This window comes from Vigna radiata, unplaced genomic scaffold (assembly GCF_000741045.1).
Source record: "Vigna radiata var. radiata cultivar VC1973A unplaced genomic scaffold, Vradiata_ver6 scaffold_174, whole genome shotgun sequence".
Taxonomy (NCBI): Eukaryota; Viridiplantae; Streptophyta; class Magnoliopsida; order Fabales; family Fabaceae; genus Vigna; species Vigna radiata.
The window spans coordinates 601,160-622,922 of NW_014542550.1; the positions used below are offsets into that span (position 1 = coordinate 601,160).

The 21,763-nt window shown below is 31.0% G+C and overlaps 1 protein-coding gene across 2 annotated transcripts; it reads right to left on the reverse strand.

Moving 5' to 3' along the window:
* Positions 1-14,802: 14,802 nt before the first annotated feature.
* LOC111240900 lies at positions 14,803-20,453 on the reverse strand. 2 transcript variants are annotated; one of them, XM_022776913.1, is made up of 12 exons: positions 20,436-20,453; positions 19,693-19,788; positions 18,947-19,050; positions 18,769-18,814; positions 17,955-18,043; positions 17,796-17,867; positions 17,150-17,242; positions 16,184-16,243; positions 15,800-15,908; positions 15,537-15,608; positions 14,969-15,096; positions 14,803-14,882 (listed from the first exon to the last, which is right to left on the reverse strand). In XM_022776913.1, exons 1-11 carry the CDS (start codon positions 20,445-20,447, stop codon positions 15,073-15,075), a joined length of 777 nt encoding a protein of 258 aa, XP_022632634.1. In that variant the 5' UTR covers positions 20,448-20,453; the 3' UTR covers positions 14,803-14,882; positions 14,969-15,072. The 2 variants fall into 2 exon arrangements, with proteins under 2 accessions (XP_022632634.1, XP_022632633.1); XM_022776912.1 differs by having other exon boundaries at positions 14,969-15,099.
* Positions 20,454-21,763: the final 1,310 nt, after the last annotated feature.

Here is a 21,763-nt window from a genome sequence, read left to right on the forward strand (position 1 = left end):
ACATTAATAGAATTTAGCATCAGCAAACAACTACCAAAAAAAAATATAATAAAATAGGAATCAATAACAACACCCCCAAAAAAGAAAATGAATGCTCAAAAGTTAGATGTTTCTTTAAGAGCACCATGATTCAGCGTCAAAAACAATTGGCAGCAACCTGAAACAATTATAAATTACTATAATATCAACGTGCAACAATTAGAAATCAAACCTGCATCACATAGCATAATTCCACCCAAAATGATTAACTACCCAGGCCAATTGATACATTAAAAAGAATCAAAACATTAACCCCTAATTTCTTTTTCCCCAAACATCCATATGTCTAAGATACAAGCAATCAAATAAAGTCATAATAACTCTCCATACCTTGGTCAATTCCGTTTTTTCCTAGATAAGCTAGCTTCCCACCAGGTTCCTTCTCCTCTTTTCGATTCGTCACACGTTCTCTCCCTCACCTAACCGCCTCTTTATCCCCTTGTACTCACGATTCTAGGGTGATTCAAAAAAAAGAGAAGAAAAAGAAAACGAAGAAGAATGGATTAGGGTTCACTCCCTATCTCTCTCGCAAGGACCTGCTCTTCCCTTTTCACTTGTGTTTGTGACTTTTGCTTAAGAGTTTTTAATCTAACAAAGCTAATGTTTTTGTCACATGATTGAGAATAAAAAAAACATAAATAGATAAATAAACAAAAGAAGCAAAAACCTAAGTTTTTGCGATTATATAGGTATCGAACCAAGGTACATCTATTATCTATTGGTCTATTTTAAATTATGAATTAAAAAATTAATATTAAATATCTATAGATAGCACTTTTTTAAAAAAGCGCTATCTATTATCATAGAATTAGATAACTTTTTTTAAATAAGCGCTATCTATTGTTCCGCACATTCATAGATAGCGCTTAGTTTAAAAAACGTTATCTATTGGACGCTATCTATGACCAATTTTGTAGTAGTGTAAAGGATGTTAATATCATCGTCAACAATGATGTCTAGAGACAAACAACCGGTCTTAAACCAAATGGTTTCTTCTCTCATGAATCTGATTCTCAAATAAATAAATGGTTGAACAAAAAGGATATGCTTAAGAGTTGGCTCAGGGTTTCTGTCAGTGAAACAAGAGAAAATATGCTATATTTGCAAAAAAATAATTTGCAGCATATTTGAGCCAGGTAACATTTTGTTGAATTGATGTATAGAGCATAAGTAACCCAATATCACCTTTGCTTGCTTCATAAATTCTGCTATGACGCTTTTGTAACAATCCTCACATACCAATGGTGGTACCTCCACATGCAATTTAACCTGCAAAGGGAAAGAAATATAGAAGTAAATGTTCAGTGATATGTACTCTGGACAAAGAGATATGATTACCATTATCTAAGGTTTAATGATGCTTGCATAAATTTAGAATCAAATATAACCCCCTCCTCTTTATGTAACAAAATATGCTCATGTTGAAGAGAAAAATTGTCCATTGTTGATATAATAGATTTCCAAAAAACTATCTATGTCAAACTTCATCAGAACCAAAATCAGAATAACATACTACAGTCTAGAATATTCATATTCAAATACCTCCTAGTGATCTGCTCTCGAGAAAACTCTGCAGCATTAAATCCCTCCTACTGCATACTTACAAGCACATTTCTTCTAGGCTCCTCCAATTTCAGCAACCAAATATAACCCTAAATCCAGAATTAAATTTGAAGCAGATTCTCATGCACGAGACGCAAAACACAGAATACAATCTTTTTTTTCTTCAAGAATCAATTTGAAAACTAAATTAATAGGATAAAGAGGGGAAAAAGTGTTACAGAGAAGAATGTGAACAATAACTATTGATGGAAGAGCAGCTATGAGAAGATGACTGTAGACGCGACGCGAATCCTCGAAGCTTCTTCCAGAGAGAAGACGTAGCGGAAATATGACAAAAACTCGAAGAAGAACCAGAAACAGAGGATTAAACTTGATAGAAAAAGAAGGAAACCTATTCTGGACCAATTGATCGGTGTAAATCAAAGTTGAATCGGTGGAAAAGGTTTCTGATGGTGAAAACAAGGTTTTAATCGGTGGAATCGAAGGGAAATGGTGAAAAGGAAAAGAAACCCTAACCAGGGTTTAGTTATATGAATGATTCGGTGGAAAATGAAGGATAGAGGAAATGGAAATGATTCTGTGAGTGAAGAAGGCTTACCGTGATGATGAAAGACGATCGACGAGGAGATCTCTCTCATGAAGGAAGAGAGAAGGATGAGACGAAGAACACAGAATAGAGGAATCAGATGAACACGGAAGAGAGGAATGAGAGTGAGAGTGAACGTGAAATGAAATCAGTGAGGAAAATGAGAAAAATTAGAGAGGAAGAGATATTATAACGAATTTCTAAAACTATGTTATAATACATAGATTTTCATCTTATTAACAAGTTTGCCACCGCATTTTATATTATAACTGATTTTTAAAAGTATGTTATAATATGTCTTAAATTTATTTACAACTTTGTCACCGTATTTCATATTATAATTGATCTACAAAACTACGTTATAATATTTCTCTATTATAACGGATAATTTTTGTACGTCATAATATAGATCTTTATAGAAAATCATTTTTCCACTAGTGACTCACTGTTGGGGAATCCACCATAAAATTTTTTAACTAATTTTCATTATGTTGTATGACAATGTCACTTGAAATATAACAATATCAATAGTAGACTCCTCTATAATGTCACTCCCAATACCTACTTTAAAGAACATCTTATATTTTGTTTCTTGTAATCATAAGTATTTACAAGTGTCATCCTATTTTCAAATATTTCCACAAGAACATTGAAAACAAGAAACATTATGTAAATAAAGTGCCTTTTTTTTAATTATATAGTGAAAACAAATAAAAATAGATACAAAAGATATTTTATTAAGCTAAACAGACTTTCATAGTGAGATGAAAGGAATAACTCTTGTGAGCAACATTTGGGTCATGGCGTGATAACAATATTCCTAAAAGTTGACTTACCTATTTCCATGGCAATGTATAACACAAGGAAGAGAAATACCTTCAAGCAAAGGTGAAGGTAGATAATGACTAGACTCCAAGGTATACCGTCTAGAATTCTTGAGCTGCAGGGTTTATAAGAAAACAAAGGAAGATAATCTATCTAGTTATTAAAAAAATGTGTACTAAATTCCTTTTCTCATAAGTACCGTTTTGAATCATATTTAGCCCTGTATATTTGAAAAATTAGATACACTGATCTGTAATTCAATTTACCACAGAAAAGATAACCATGACTAGAGCATTGAATGCACGGACACTTGGGTAGTTGAACACAAGAAAAAAAATAAAAAAACAACACCCATTTAATTATTCAGTGAAAGTATTATCAATAGCTCTGGCTAAAATGATTGGGGCGTTCAGTTGAAAAATACAATGCAGATTGAGTTTCAATAAAATAAAAAGATGAGTCTACCAGCTTGAACACATACGTCCTTGCTAACAACACAAGATACGAATTAGTCAAACCTGCAATTCAAATACATTAATCATAAACCACCTTCAAACAGAAAAATGTAATACCTTGGCGAAGGGAAGTGATGGAATAAGCTCCGAGAAGAACTCCAAACGAACACGCTATGGACTCCTTTGAAGCTTCCCCAAAGAGTGAAACGCAGCGAAATGATGGAAAACTCCAAGGAGAACGAATGCAATCCTAGATGCGAAAGGAAAAACACGAACCCTAGAGCAAACGAACCAAAACCGTGAATGAAGCAAGGAAACCCTAAATTGAATGGTGAAAGAACCCTAAAACACTAAGTTAACCGATTAAATGGATCAAAATGAAGATTAAATGGTGGAAAAGTGTTTAATCGGAGTAAAAGAGGATTTAAACGGTTAAAATCAAAGAAAAAGTTTAAAGATGAGGGAAACCCTAGCGGAGGCCATAAATCGAAGAACTAATCGGTGAAGATGGTGTTTCTAAGGTCGAAATGGCTTAAATAAGATAGAAATGTGAGGAGAAAAGGTAAATCTCTGAAGAACTATGGCTGTTGCAGGAGAGAGAACTTGAGGTGTTGTTTCTTGGTGATGTTTTGCGAGAATGAGAGAAGCAAGGTGAAACTAAAGATGAGGTGCAAGCACTGACGCGAGCACAATGCAGATGTGGCAAAAGAGAGCACTAACTCGAGGTGTGGTTTGTTGGTGATGCCTTCAACAACATAATCACTTCTCTCATCAAAACGCCTAATTTGGGGGCAAGCACGAAGTGAATTTTAGGGGCAAATCAAAAATGAAATTTAGGAACAGTGGGATTGATGAATTTGAATGTTAAGTGAAATGAAAATTTAGAAAAAAAAGGAAATTTTTTTTGGAAAATAGGATAGTAAATAGGAAAAAGGGGAAAATTTTGAAAAATTGAGACTAAAAAGAAGAAGAAACGTAAAATACACAATTGAACAGGATCAAAAACCTTTTTTCAATTTTTTTTCAAAACAATAGATAACGCTTATCTAAAAAAGTGTTATCTATTTGTCTATTTTAAATTACGAATTAAAAAAATAATATTAATTATTTATAGATAGCGTGTTTTTAAACAAGCGTTATTTATGGTGATAGGAATAGATAGCGTTTTTTTAATAAATGCTATCTATTGTTCTACATATTCATAGATAACGCTTATTTAAAAAAACGATATTTATTAGGCGCTATATATGACTAATTCTGTAGTAGTGTAAGTTGTTATGACTACTGCTATTTGTTATGACTGTCTGAGTATATTCGACCCTATTAGTAGCAAAGTCGACTTAGGAGCGTTAGTTTTATGGAAAACTATATATAGACGCGAATTTGAATTCTGCAGAGACTTTTGTGATTCTAACTATTTGATTGATTTGTTTCAGTTTATTGATCTCTTGTAGAACGTGTGAAAGATCCAAGAATCCTTAAAGAAGACTGTGGTGTTCATCTTTGGAGATTACTTGACGAGCAAGAATTTGTGTGCTCTTGCTGTTTGATCAACCTACACTTGAGGTGTTTACTTTGTGGTCAGTTTTTCTCTCAATCTTGTAAAGATTGTGCCTGCCTGTTGTGACTACAGGAAGAGGACGTGAGGCATTCTAGACTTTGAGGATTGTTCAAAGTATTGAAGACTGCAGGAGAGGGGACATCTTGTTGTTGTTCTTTGTTTGTATATGTCTATATTTTGATTAGAGGGTTAGAGAGGTGTTTTATATTTTTGACATGGAGGTCATTATAAAAGCCTTGTTGTAAAAACCTTGATCACTATAGTGCATTTGCTTCCTGGGATTGGAAGGGCACTGGACGTAGGCAGTTTGGTCGAACCAGTATAAAAACTTGTGTTTGATTTCCCTATCCCTGCACTTTTACTTTCAAAGTCGACTTTACTTTTTACAGAGTCAACTATATTCCGCTGCATTAGAAAAATCTTATTCCTTTTGTTTCAAGAAAGTTTTGAAAGATCATCCTTTTGCGAAAAAGATTTATAAAAGACTCTGATTTTAAGTTTCACCAATTTACCCCCCTTTCTTGGTGTGAGAAACTAAGCCATATCATTTTCAATACACTGAATAGCCAACATTAAAAATGATTGGTGGCATTTTTGTAAATAAATACAATTATTAAACGTCATTTAGAATTGTAATTCGACGTAAAAGCATATAAAACGTCGAATGCCCCCAACATTAGACGTCAAAAGGTCAGTAAATTCAATAAAAATTTGAGCGGGAGAATGAAAATTCATTCACTTTATCTTAGCGTGCGAGACCCTCTTATCTTCTTAAACTTTTCTCGAACGAAGTTTGACGACCATCACATGTAATCTTTCTTTCATTTGATACAAATGCATATTAATTAACTACTATATGTATGATTTTCGTTTGTTTTGACCGATTATTATCGTGCTCTTGTCCTTCATATGTGCATTCTGCTTTCTCTCTCATTGGTGACAACACTTTAGTCCGACAAACCCACCTTTTGAAGGTTAGTTTTCATTTTCGTTTTGAACTTATTTGTTGAACTTGTTTGTTGTTGTTTGGTTGAACTTGTTTGTTGTCGTTGTTTGATTGAACTGGTTTGTTATTGGTTATAGTCACTACACATTCATAGTTCATGCTTTATAAAATACCAAAAACTGAAATTTGTTGTTTTTTTGCTTTTCAGGGCTCGTACAGTTGTAAAAAATGATTACAATTAATTAAAAAAACAAAAAAAAAATGATTAATGTCATATATTGACAAAATACGACATTAAGTTAACGTTGTATATTGACAAAATTTGACGTTAATTTAACGTCGAATTTTTTAAATTTGACGTCAATTTAACGTCTCCTAATATGACGTCGTTCGCGAATTTGTCTTTAAAAGCCCAAATTATTCGACGTTATACGCGATTTTTGTACTAGTAATTTAACTTTTTACTTAATTTATAATATGTTTATTTTTTATATTTATTATTTCAAGTTTAATATCTTGAAATTTTTTTTTTTATTTTTTAGTTTATTTCGTAATATGTGTTAATGTGTTTAATTATTTATTTAATTTATAATATCTTTACATTTTTTTATTTTATTTTTTTTTAATTTTTAATATGTATTGTTATTTTTTATTTATTAGTTATATTTAAAATGTCTTAATATATTTACTCTTTAACTTATTGGTTAAACTATAACTTCATCGCACAACTTCGGGAGAGTTTCTCTCTTCCTCTTCCGCCATGAAACGTGCTCACTATACTAGGGAGAGATTTATTTTCTTTCCTTTTCTCCGTTCTAGTTCACAGCGTGGTGGTCTTGCAACGTGAAGCAGAGGAGGGTTACGAACCGAAAATTTCAGGGAATTTAGGGTTTGCTAAATTAGGCAAAATGTTGGGGTTGTTCCTCTGTTCTTTTCTGCAAGTCTTGGATAGGGTGTTGGATTTTAGGGTTCTTCTTCTTTGCATATCAGCAGCGCAGATTTGGGTTTCAATTTGGGACTTTGGGGTCTTGTTCTTGGGTTCTTAATTAGGAATTTCTTGTGTATCTGCAATTGCAATGATTACAATGAATGGAATTAGGGTTCTAATTTTGTTATATTTCGTTTTGCGATTTGAGAAAGTGAGATTTTCCGTTTTGAGTTTGGGTCTAGGAATTTTGTTTGATCTGCATTTGGGTTTCTTTGAGAGCTTGGTTGCATTCGCGTTAGGTATGACCGTGGGGATGTCCACCTTTGAGGTAGCCAGTAGTCAATAACGATGAACATGTTTAGACTAGAGGGTAGTGAATCCCTGAGTTGATGCAGGTTGAACCTGGATGGGCCTGTGCAGGCCCATAGTTGGACTTTGTAAGACTCGTGTTTTTTTCAATCGTAGAATGTTTAAAAAAAATAAAGGAAAAGTAATGAAATTTTAAATTAAAAGGGAAATCGCAACTGTAGATAATAATAATAATAATAATACAAAGATTATGTCTCTAAAATTACAGTAATGAGAAATAAAATCAATTAATTACCAGTTGACAAAATTGGAAATAAGAATTAATTAGATTCAAAGAGGAAAATAATGAGATTACATTCATTAATTGGAATAATAAATGATTTACTAATTTTGGTTTAATAAAAGAGGAAGTATTGAGACTTTAATGATTAATTAAAATAATAAATGATTTATATTTTTTGGATTGGTATAAAATGTTATTTATATATTTGATCTATTCATTTTATTTCTTGAGTGGAACCCGGGAGAAGTCCATATTGAATATATTGAATTTCGAATGAACTTTGGATAATGATGAACGAATAGTATTAGACAGAGAATGAGAATGGTTCTTGTACTTAGGTATATGATGAACTTTGACTGATGTGGGAACGAGTGAGTGTTGAGATGTACCTGAGTGTGTAGTTGCTGAGCATAAGAGTGGAAGATAGGTCTACTTGTTGTACCTATCGATCGTCTGATACGAGATAGTGACTCCCTTTGGCCTTTTGTGTGAAAAGGGGGTGCTTGGGTATTGAGTCTTCTTTGTATGGGGGTGATGGTGTTTGCCTTGTCCTTGTGTGGCAGGAAACATGTTCCTTAGCCAGGTAGGTGGGACTACTCAAGTAGACCTATAGGAGAGGCTATAGGGGACCTGTGGGGAGGCTACGAGTTTGAGGTAGGGTATAGGAGTGTGACTAATTCTTTTCACTATGAAGTTATGGTTTTGTGGAGGCTCATGGTGTTATTGATCATGGAGGATTCATGATGAGGTTATTTCTAATGGAGGTACATGTGATGATGATTCGTAGTGACGATGTGTTTGGAGACGATGTTGATAAGGATGATGTTGATGGCTTACTCATGATATAGGGTTGTTGATGATGATCATGGTGTATAAATGATTCTGTTAGTAGGATAGGGTTGTAGATGATTGGTTTAATATTAAGTTGTGTTTGCTTCTTATGTACAAATTTTTATTGTTATTGGTTGTGCTATGGTAGCTTACCGATATTTGTTTGTGTTTGTGGTTGTGTGCATCTTGCGATGATCATATAACTTTTGGTTATATGGGAGTAGATGTTGTATGTTGAGATTGTTGATAGGGAGAGCACAGGTTAAGCTGAACCCACAATCTCAGTTATATTTGTGTTTTTGATAATGACAACACATAGTTAATAAAAACACATGTGTATGTACTATGTTATACGTTACATGCTTATATGCTTATTGTGTTATATGTGTACAAGCATATCTATGAACACATTGTGTTGATTATTGCATACTACTGTGTTTGAAATGTCTTTTTATTTGTGTATGCATAATATGAGTTTTCGGAAATGAAAAACCACAAGCACTAAGTCTGAACTTTAATGTGTGGCAAAACAACAAGTTTTAAGTCGATTCCATTATTGGTTAAATCGATTAAAACTCGTATGTTTGCACAAATATTTTTCAAGTGTGCTGTGATGAATTTTGGGAAGAAAAGTTTTCAAAATATGCTAAGTGTTTTTACTTAATTGATTACATGCATCTTGTATTCGACTAAGTCAGTTATTGTTTTGAAAACTGTTTAAATGCTTGACATAACTGTCACAATGATCATATTTTAAATATGTTAACCAAGCATTTATTGCAAATATTTTAAAAAAGACTTGTGTTATCTGAAGCTTTGTGCTATAAATTTTAGAAACAATGTAATCGGGTTTATTTTATTTCGTTTTTATTTTACTAATTTCGGTATTATATAAGTTGATTTCCACGATGGTATTGTGATTTTAAAAATTTTAAATTTTACTCATAATCGGGACATCCCATAAATCGAAATATTACAAAAAGTAGTTGAGAGAGAGAAAAAAATGAGAGAAAAATGAGATGAGAGATAAAGAGACTAAAGAAAAAGAGTTGAGAGAGACAAATTAGTGAAAAGTAATCGAGGAAGAAAAAATTCAAGAGAAGGAATTGGGAGAGAGAAATTCAAGAGAAGAAGATGAGAGAGACAAAAATTCAAGAGGAGTTGAGAGAGAAAAAAGTTCAAGAGAAGGAACTGAGAGAAATTCAAGGAGAAAATATATAAAAAAAAGAAAAAAGAAATAAACAAAAAAGTAGTGAGCAAAAAGAAAAGAAGAAAATGATAATAAAGATAGTTTTTTATGATTGTGCAAATATTGTTATTTTTTCATTCAACAACATACATGTTTTTTATAAGATGTCTCAACAACAATATATCATTTGATATTAATGAATCAATTAATGAATCAATTGTGATTCTAGTTCTTAAATGAAAAATCAATAAAAGGAAAATCTTTGATCGAAGTATTATGTTTTTCTTGGAAGAAGAATGTACTTAAAGGAGGGAATGATATAATCTTGAGGGGTCTTTTGAGTTTTTATTATATTTTTTAGGTTAAAAGCTCTTTTTGGTCCCAGTTTTGGTTGGGAAAATTCGAAATGGTCCCTGGGTTTATTTTGTGTTCAATTTTGTCCCTAAGAACGAATTTGGTGTTCAATTAAGTCCTTTTCAGTAACTCCGTTAAAATTCTTAACGGCAACGTGTCCAGATGTGCAACTGCTGAGTGAGGTGTCAGTTTTTTGCTGACTGGGAATCCCTTTTCAGTTGGAATTAGGANTTTTTNNAAAATTTAGAAGGGCAAAGTGGGAAAAAAAGAAAGACTTTCTTCTTCCTCTGAAACCCTAATTCCTCTACCATTACCCAAACCCCAACCGCCGACCACCGACCACCGTCCATCATCTTCTTCCTCGCACCTCGCACCTCCATCATCGTCGCACCTCCATCACCATTGGACCTCCATTACCCTCGCACCTCCATCACCATCGCACCTCCGTCACCATCGCACCTTCATCACCCTCGCACCTTCATCATCGTCGCATCTTGCACTTGCAGAAAACAAGCCCAAAAGCAGAAACGGGAACCACCGTGGCAACCTCCAGCATTTTCCAATTCCACTTCGTGTGCCCTTTTCCCCAAATCTGAACCCTAATTTTGGGCAGAGTTGTTCTTCCTTGTCCCTATTAGATCCATTATTGTCGATGTCCCTGTTATAACATCCTCTACCATTACCCAAACCCTAATTCTTAATTGCTTCTTGAAGTTAAGAAATGAAGGAAACTGTCAAATGCAGGAGGAAACAAAGAAACAATCACAACTATAGATAGAGTCTAGAAAAGCATGTTCATAAGGTACTACCTCTACACCAACTATGGCTAAGAATTCATCATACCATCCTTTTTCATTCATAAACTTTACAACATAGAGTAATACACCGAGCCAATCATTGGCTATCTGCACAATGCTTTAACAGAATGGAATAAAATATAAAGAAATATAATAAGGCAATGACAACAACATCCTAATGCGTCCCCTTTAATATCTGATGTAGTCTTTCAATCTATTGAGGTCCCTGGTATCACTCTTATGGGTCACTATACTGTCATCTGTCTATCCCAAAGATGTTCAAATAAAATTTTGTAGAAAATAAATTTTCCAGCATAGAGCACAGTAAACACTTTACCGTAAAATATGGTACTTGAGGAGGAAACCTCCATTAAGGGAAGAGAAAGCATAAAATGTAGAAAAAGGTAGAAAGAAAATATAGTCAGAGCTGAAAACAATCTCCAGTACCCTGGCCTTAGTCCCTGTTATAAAACCCAAACTCATTCGGTGGTGGGCGGTTGGGGTTTGGGTAATGGTAGAGGAATTAGGGTTTCAGAGGGAGAATAAAGTCTTTCTTTTTTTCCTACTTTGCCCTTCTAAATTTTTTAAAAAATCCTAATTCCAACTGAAAAGGATTCCCAGTCAGCAAAAAACTGACACCTCACTCAGCAGTTGCACATCTGGACACGTTGCCATTAAGAATTTTAACGGAGTTACTGAAAAGGACTTAATTGAACACCAAATTCGTTCTTTGGGACGAAATTGAACATGAAATAAACCCAGGGACCATTTCGAATTTTCCCAACCAAAACTGGGACCAAAAAGAGCTTTTAACCTATTTTTTATCTTTTAATTAAATATAGAAAATAATTATTCATGTAATAGGAATTAAATGTAATATTAGTGGATATTAAAGAGTACTAGTTAAGAATTAATGTGGAATTTGCATGGTTTTAGAAAATTGAGTTTTTTTGTTTGTGAGAGTTTTATGGAGTTCTGTGTTATAAGAACTCCAATTTCGATCTTAGGAGGTAACTTGTGGTAATCAATCTTATGACTTTTAATTCATTGGTTTCTCATGTCTACTTTGATTCATTGGTTTCTCATCATCTACTTTTTCATGCCTAATTAAAATTGACCTTATTCTTTTGACTTCATATACTTTCTATAATTGCCAAAATATATATATATATATATATATATATATATATATATATATATATATATATATTTTGCCACATTTTGTTACACTTTTTGTTATACAGAGGATAAGTTTAACCATGAATCAACATCTTCCATACATTTGCAACCATATTACACAAAAAAACAAGTGACAAACATATTTCTCATTATGTCTAAATATTCTTCATGCTTTACTACCCACCTTTACACCCTTACAAAAATTATCTAGTGTCACTTTGTTAATTAGAACTCTAGACCCGTTTTTGAATTGGGTCACGAATGGTATTCGATTTCTTTTAACAGCAAAAAAGCATTCGAACTTGGGAGATGCAAAAAAGAATAAGGTTCTTTTTTATATTCCTTCTTCAAGATAGTANGCACAGGTGAGAACATCCCTAATCGAATGGCCTAGCTTTGCTTCTTTCTCTTTCTCTGCTTCGGTTTACCAAAGGGGGTGAGGTCGACCTTCTTTAGGTGGTACCTTTTCTGTCTAACTCGTTCTCTTGGTCAAAACAACTACTCCTTAGTGGCCAATAAGAATCAGAATCGCCCGGGATGAGTGAGAGCTAAAAGAAAAGCCTAGCGGCAATTCCCGATCTTCTCTTGATAACACTTTAATTTTTCAAAATAATCTTATTTAGAATTATGTTGTCCTACATTTCTAAATTGTGTTATATGCTCATTTATATATGTTTTACTTCTTCTTTTCAAATCCAGTCATTCTCTCACTCTTTGTAAAGAGTATTCTTTTTATGTTTTGCATGAGTGTAATGACTATAACTTTTTGTTTTAGTTAATTAGGTGTAATGGAATGATTCAAGAATATAGAAAGAAATTGAAGAACTATTTAGCTTAAATTTAATATAAATTATTGTGGAATCGAATAAATATAACCATCTTATTGTTTTTCTCTTTTTATCTTGATCATATATTATCATGATTTTCTTTTACTCATTGTAGTAATTACCATTGCTTATTTTTATCCTCTTCATCAAAAGTTTTGAAAATAAATTTTTACTTACACGATGCTAATTTTTAAGTTCAAATTCAACTTCTCTTATATGTGATACATTTTTTACAAAGGCAAACATTTCCTTGTAACTGAAAATTTGGCAAAAATATTTATATCAACAAATCTTCTACAACTTTGTGAAGTCAACTTAATCCCTAAGTCCTAGACTTCGATGCAATTATCTACATTAACAAAATTTTCATAGTAATGATTCAACCACATAGGTACACCTATCGATGAAAATATTTGTCCGTGAAAATCGAATACAATTACGAGTACTAAAAAATATTAACAATAACTATGTTTAAATCTCATATTTTCAAACAAACTACCAGCATCATATCAACACATTAGTCATGACCCCTAACTCATAACCTCATTTTCATCCTCCAAAGTAATTTATAGAACTAAAACTTAAAAAAAAAAAAAAAAAAAAAAAAAAAAAAAAAAAAAAAAAAAAAAAAAACTCAAACAGTGACAAATCCTACTCACCCAAAAAAAACAATACTCAAATTTAGAAATTATCTTTAGATAAGAAAAGTTTCAACATAAAAAAAAAAAAAAAAAGTTTCAAACATTTGCATGTTATTGGCCGAGGTTAAATTGAAGATGGAGTTGGATAATAGTTCAAGGGGTTGTTGAGGAGATTGTATAAAAAAAAATAGTTTCAAAATAGAAGAAATTAAAGGTGCATCACTTTTTCTTGAATAATGACTCAAGCCGATATTTGAATAGTTTGGGCAAAAGTTGCGAAAAATAATTGAAAAATGGGACGAACACCGCAGTTATTAATGAGAAAAAAAAATTATGAAATGCTTAAAGAATTATAAAGATAGCATAATATCCATAGTCGCTTTAAAGAAATGGTATTATATAAAATAGTTGGACCTATACATTTTGAAAACCATTATATTTGCTAAATCTGTTTCGCAGTTTTCTGAAAAACAGCCAAAAACAGAACAGTTTATAATCACTCTGCATGTTTCTTCCATTATAAATAATATTCAAAAGGATAATGATATTTAGATAACATTTTTTTGACAACATTTAAACATTTATTACGTGTCAATATGTGATTGGTCAAAAATTGCTCTACTGTTTATGATTATTATTATTGATTGTAGAGTAATTTTTGACCAATCACAGATTGACACTTAATCAATGTTCAAATGTTGTAAAAAAATGTTGTCTAAATATCATTATCCTATTCAAAATATGTGCCCAAGACCCATAAATTCATCAACAAGCACTAAAAATGTAAAAAAAAAAAAAAAAACGTTTTTCCCAAAAAAGTTTTAAAAATTGTTTTCATAACTCAAAATTATTAACCTCTGCATAAATGAAAAAGAAGATTTTGAAAAATCTAAATGCTATATAAATAGTTTAACTTTTCTCTAGTGTTCTTATAAACACACTATTGAAAAAACAATCTAACCATAACTTTAACAATTAACTACCATATATCCATCAATAAATAATTGAAACCATATAAGCCAAATATAATAGTCTAACGATTGTATACTTTAATAAACCAAGCCCATATAAGTCAAGATGGGATCCATGCAAGTCATAGCACGAAAATTATTAAACATACCACATCCATAGTTTTATATCTCTACCAAACAGAAACAAGAAACATAGGTCTCTTCGAGAGCACTCTTTATGTAAACTGAAAGCAAGCCAGCAAACACATTCTCAAGTTTGAGGATTTGATTGATTGAACACTGCAGAGAATCCTCATGAGAATCCCACGCATGTGCTTTTCAATCGTACATGCGATACCCTTTTTCCCCGCGAGCTGCATTAAGAACAAGAAGATTCTTGTAAAAAACTCGAAAATTTTCGGCTCAAGATGAACGTTGTAAATTTTCTGAGGCACGTCACAATGAAAGTATATGAACTACTATGAATTTGTGCACGTTATACTCCTTATAATTTAAAGAAAAAGGTTGATTGCAATTACCAGCCATTGCTTGGAACAATCTGAGATGGGGGTCAATTGGTAGGCCAAGAGTCTCATAAGCAGGGTCATAGAGAGAGTTGCTGAAACTCACAAAAACATGACTGTTAAAATCACAACAGATATTGTGAAAAAAGATATAAGAACTATGAGGATTGGAGAACCAAACCTAATAAATTCCCTATTGTTTCCAGAGTTAATGGTCAGATCCACAACCCTTGGATTTTCAGGTGCATTGTTTGGTCCCTGGAGTGCAGGGCCTACATTAGGTCCTTAATTTCGTGGTGGTGAATTCGTCTGCTACAATAGAAAAACAAAACAAGCATAAGAACCTCAAAATCCCACCTAGGGTTAACACTTTCTACATTACAATTTTTAACATGTTAAGCCCTAAAAGAGAATACAAAATCAAAAGAAAAGGACAATTCAATTGGATGGATTAAAATGAACCCAAAGTTACATGTTTCTGCACAACCTTTTTAGTTATTGATTAACCAATTAATCAACTAAACGTTTAACAAAATTATACTTGTTATGATATACTTTTAATTGATTTACAGTTTACACTATAATTACGCAGAAGTTATAAATTGATATTTTCACCTCGTTTTATATTAAAAATTGACTTTATTTCTGATTAATGTGAAATTTTCAATAGTATAATTTTTTTTTCTTTTTATAATTTGATCCAATTACAAATCATAAACATTAAAATCGTAAAAATTAAAATGTGGTACCTTATGACGTTCAGAAGATGAGCCTTCCCCAGTTTCTAATTTTGAAGCATCCCATGATCGTTCTACTCGTCCCTGCAGTGCAAATTTCATTTGAAATTTGTATATTTTAACCAAAGCTATATTTTCCTTTATCCTCGTATCCTTTCAAGATCTATAATCCTTGTTTTGTGTGTTAGAACCACAGAATCGAGTATATTTTAAAAGTGATTGTATCTCGACATCAAAGGCTTAAGAATCATAAAAAGTGATTTCGAAAATTTTACCCTTCCCATCATCAAGTTTTGTCCCTGATTTTGCATCAGAGCCTTATATTGATCAGCTAATAGAGCCCTTCCTTTGGGATTCTTGGCAAATGGATTTGGAAAAAGTGAGCTATGCAAAAATCAACCATATAAATGAATAAATAAAGAAATACAAATATATAAAAGCAACATATATAAAAAAAAATGACTATATATATCAAATATATCTTCAGCTAATTAAGAATTATTTGAGATAGAAATGTGAACAGTGCAAAAGCAAGCATAACGAGAGAGATTAATACTATATAATGATAGCTATGACCTAAACAATTTTCAGTTGGTGTTCACACATATCATTAGTTGAAGTACTATTAGGTTTGGAAAATAGTTGAAGTAAATGCTTACTCTCGAGGTGGAAATTCAGGAATTATTCCATTCGCAGGTAAAACAATTGATTGCTCCAGCCTAGTTCAATCCAAAATCAGCATCATTAAAATAACGACACAGCAATATTAGAAAAATGAAACCTATATGACTGAATCACCAAGTTTAACCAAAAACGAAGCACAGTACTAACACTCATAATTTGATGCGCAGGGAAACTATTAATAACAAAATTAATAAGTATTGCAAGACAAAAGATTGAAAAGTTATTTTAATGAAGTGTGTGGTCCTACACGAACTAGATGTAGTCAGAGTAATGCTTATAAGACTCTTAAGTGATTCTTACCTTATAATAAGTTGGTTTATGAAATTGAATTATACTTGTTTTTAAACTTGAATTCTATTGTAGTTACCAAAAATGCTTTCAACACGATGAAAGATACTTACGGAAAATTTCTTCATCTAGAGTCATGTCTAGAAATATGCAATAAAACCATAAAAATTTACTTCAACCAACTTGATAAAATTTTTTACTGAAAAGTGTTGAAAGTCCCACATCGACTAGAGATAAGTCCAATTTATAATATATAAGTGAGATGCAAACATTACCTTACAAGCTGGTTTTGCGGACTTGAGTTAGGCCCAAAACCTACTTTTAATATGGTATCAGAGTCATGGTTAAATCGTTGTAACTTATGTGAAAACTGTAAAGGAAGTCGTTGGTTTATGTCTTTAACATGCACCTAGATATGGAGTCACAACAAGTACCTACTTCTAAAAATAAATGCATTATACATGCTAGTATGATTGTTAAAGATGTACAAAACATATTCATATGTAAACTTTAAAAACGAATTTTTTTTCATCTTCAAATAAAATTGTGATAAGTTCACTTTTCTAACAATTCCAAATATGAAATTGGCATAAAATGTCGTATCTTGCTTTATGAGAACGAATATACAACAGTCACTGCTCAATAATGCTTACCTGGAGAATTGAGCAGGATGAATAATTTGATCTCCATAAGCATTACGGACAGCAACTTGGGATTGGTTGTTTGGATTATAGACTGGGGCATACCTATAATGAGAAAACCATATAGCTTCATTTGATACCTAGGAGTCTTAGAATTAAATAAGACAAATATTTTATTGTTATTGCATATGGCCAACTTATGGATGATACATAATACATTTCTATATATAGAATTTAAATCACAAAATTCGTTCTCAATAATGGATTAGATATTAGATTGAATCAAGACTTGAGTTACAATTCCCAATGAAAAATTAGTTATGCTCCTACGCAATAATAGTAATTTACTTTTGCATGTAAACATGACAATTTTTTAATAACACAAAAAATGTAGCAGATTCAATTTGATAAAACAATTTAACACACCCTACATAGAAGAACATCTAGGATTAGTTTGGTAATTAGAAAATTACATTAAAAGTAAAGCTTATAAGTTAAAAACCATTTACATGTGTAATAGATGTGAATAGTTTGATGTAGTAAAGTGACAAATTGTCTAGGTATCCCAAAGAAAGGTTTATATAGGTATTACTTGTTTACTTATTAATTAATTGATCTCTAACACAATGTAGTGCACATAAGTATAGAAGAATCATACTGCATGTAATTATTATAGGACGGTGAACTATTAGCATCAGCAGCAGCACCAGATAATTGATTCTGTTGGAGCCTGCAATTAAAGAAACACATTATTCATGAAGCATACAAAATATAAAATTATTATAAAAATGGATTCGTAAAGGTACTGAATTATCACCGCATAGGGTTCCAAGCCCTCTGAGAGTTCAGTGTAGCATCACTCTGAAGAGGTGGTGGTATTGCAGATCTTTCAGTTGTCCTCATTGTCTGCTCATGAATTATAATAAATAATAAAATACCAATAAAAATAATACAATTAGAGATTATTGAAGCTTATGAAATTTGATGGATCAGAAAGCATTCAAATTTGAATGAAAAATACACCAAGTTGTGTGTGAAGTGTGAAGAAAAATTAATCTTGTAGCATATTAAAATGATAATAGTATTGTGTACATTGTTTAGCCTTAAGAGTCTGAGCATCAACCAAAAACATAATTCTTTTGTAGGAAATTACAAGCAGCATTAGTTTTTGCATTAAAAATGAATGACTTGTATACGTTGTTTTAAACTATTTTCACAATCTTTGACATGAATGAGAATTTGTTGTTAATATTTGAGATAGCATTAATTTTCTCCTTTAAGTTTTGCTGTTAAAAAAAAAAGGTTTTCCTATATATCGGTGTTAATGGTAAATAAAGAAATGTAATATTTATGTACAAAGTTGTATTAGAAAATGAGAAAACTTTACATAAGGAGCATATGGATTGAGAATAGTGTGTTTTAACACATTGTTTCTGATAAAAAGTTTTGAAAAGTAATACAAATTCAATTTGACCTCTATTACTCTTGTGTTTTCTGTTAACACTTCAAATGACATCTCTATTATTGAACAATATTTTTAAATATCTTTATTCACTAGATATTCTTGAATTAAAGATGAATAGACATGATTGATTATATATTTTATTTTCAGAGACATTTTGATCCAATACCTGACTAGAACTAGCTGTGTAGTCATTTGACATAGCAAAAGGATGCCTGTGTACAATAAAAGAAATGTAGAACATATATTATACATAAGTTCAACAAAAATTATAAAGGATAAGACATGCATAATAGTGTATGTAGAAAAACTTGTTAAAATATTCATCGAAAAAAAAAAAAACTTACATAGGTGAATTCTCCATTTGAAGTACTTGGGTAAACAGATCATAACCTCCGGAAAAATTTTGCCCCTGAATCTGGGAAATTCCTCCTCTTGGCATTAAGGCCACCTAATCAAATGATCAAAGTTACATATTAAACAAAATATAATTAACTTATTGAGGTTTAATTTAAGAAAAATAACTTTGATTCATCCATTTATTTATATGACCAAGGATAACTCTAATAAGATATATATACACATAAATATCTACCTACAATATATATATATATATATATATATATATATATATATATATATTTCTCATATATATATATATATATATATACGGGCTTGTCATAAATGCACATGAATGAAGACATGCGATCAACATTTATCATGAGACATTCAAAGGAAAAAAGATGATAAATGAAGGGTAAGTAGTGTTTCATTTAGTGCTAACAATTATGGTAATAAAGTTAGACCATAGAAGGTCATGTAAACTACCCAAATTTTGATCAGTATACTAGGACTAGTGGGATGGTGGTGAAGAGTTTAGTTACTATAACATAGTAAATTAGGATCATCCAAAATGAAAAATGGAATGAGATACAAGACCATTATTATTCAAATATATACTCTGGAAATATTCATTTTAGTTAAAACTATTTTATTTTTTGCAAAAAGTAATAATCAATATTGTAAAAAACTGAATACATTAAAGCACACTACGTAAGATACATCTTATATGAATATGGAGGGTTGGGTTTACCTGGTTTTCTGCCGAACTAGAAACAGTTAACATTGATGTTACCTCTGCTCCAGTGAATTGAGGTGCAATAGGTTCACCGATGGATTTGAACTGATTCTAATAAAATGTACAAGTTCAAGTTTAAATGGATATAGGAAAGAGAATTTGAGAATGATAATTGTCTCAGAAGACAATTTCTAATGAAAAAAATAGTAATAATAATAATAAAAAAAGTAAATTATGGAAGTTAAAATTGCACAAATAATAATAATAATAATGATAATAATAATAATAATAATGATAATAATAATAATAATAATGATAATAATAATAATAATAATGATAATAATAATAATAATAATAATAATAATAATAATAATAATAATAAATTCATAAGACATTGTCTTCTTAAAAACTAATTTATCATATATTGTTTACATGGTAGAATATTTAAACTATTTTATTTCTCATAACTTCTATTACTATTCATTATGATGCATAATAAAAAAAATGGTATACTATTCATTACTTCAATTTTTTTTTTTTCATGAATGGTTATTTTATATCGGTTTTGACTATCAAAATCGAGACATTAGTGACTATCCATATTACACACATACTAACCCTACTCGAGATGCAAGAACAACAATCCAATACACGTACACTTTTTTCTATTTTATTTTATCAAATACAGATAAAGTACAAATATATAGATATATAAATTAAATATACTGTAACATACTAAAAGAGTAAACAGTTCTTACCATATTTTCCATAGTGAATGAACCTGCTACCAACTTAGTTCTCAAAATATTGGAATAGAAGAATGTCAGTAAAAGACTATGTACTTGTTTTAGATAAATATGGATTGTCAAATTCTGATCAAGAAAAAGAATTACAAACCATGCAAAGATGAAGGAGATAAGAGTATTGAAATTACAGAAATTTCAAATAATATTAGATGCAAATCATCTACACAAAAATGATTTTCCCGAACGTAATATAAAAAGTATTAAGTCCTTTTATTCCATTATTTAGATAAAAAAAATGGATATGAAGGAAAAATGTATGTATATCTACATTTGAGAATTGAGAATTTTCTAAATTATTTAAGCTAATATAAACCAAAAGAATTATAAAAGTTGACTGGATCTTACAAAACGAAATTAATTTAAACTGGGTTGATATGATCCAAATATTTCAATCAAAATTAAAACCACGGAATCATTTTTTTTTCTCCCAATCTTGACTTGGGGGAGGGAAAATACTATAGTCTTGAATTTAACCAAAGCTTATGCCTTAAATAAAAGTAACCTTGTTTAATTTTGAAGGAGCGTGTATAAAATGTTTCAAAAAAAAAAGACGTAAATAAATATCATAATTTCTTAGAACTAAAGAAATTATCATAACTTAAATGATCGCAATTTTCAAAAGAAAATTGACATAAATGAACATAACTTCAAAAGAGGAGAGTGAAGCATTAGACAACGGTCAACGATGCTTCTTACCAGAAGGATCTTCTCTTCTTGTGCTGTCTCTGAAAAGAAAAACAGAAAAAAGAGAGAGAATAAGTGAAGAAGAAAGATTATACAGAAATAAAGTTGAAGTTCCTTAAAGAGATCATAAAAGTTTGCACACTGACATAAAAAGTGACGTGTGTCATTAACCTCATTTATTACACATTCGATTTTATTTTTATTTCCCAGAAAAGACAATAATAATAAAAAATAATGAAAAGGAAAGGTAAAGTGTATATAAATAGTAGTTATTATTATTATACTATTATTTTATACAGAGGTCCAAAGGACCCAAAAAACAAAATAAAAGCAAAATGATACATTTTTTTTTCTCAATGGAATGCATGTTTGTTTAGTAAAAATTGATTTTATTTTAAATGAGACTCCATTAATGGAATAAGACTCTCGTCTTCCGAATAAGATACATATGAAAATACGTTGTTTTGATTAAAAAATTTCTTTTCATAGAAAAATTAATTACATGAAAAATTGACCGAAATTATAACATTTTAAAGCCATTTAATTAAAAGAATTCTAAATGTAGTTATTTTCTTTTCTTTTATCAGTTTTTTTTG

Coding starts and splice junctions, on each gene's coding strand:
- LOC111240900 (XM_022776912.1), bottom strand. Junction 17,243..17,795: donor TCCTATAATAATTACATGCA/GTATGATTCTTC, acceptor TTCTCATTATAG/GTATGCCCCAGTCTATAATC. Junction 15,609..15,799: donor AAAACTTGATGATGGGAAGG/GTAAAATTTTCG, acceptor TTTGCACTGCAG/GGACGAGTAGAACGATCATG.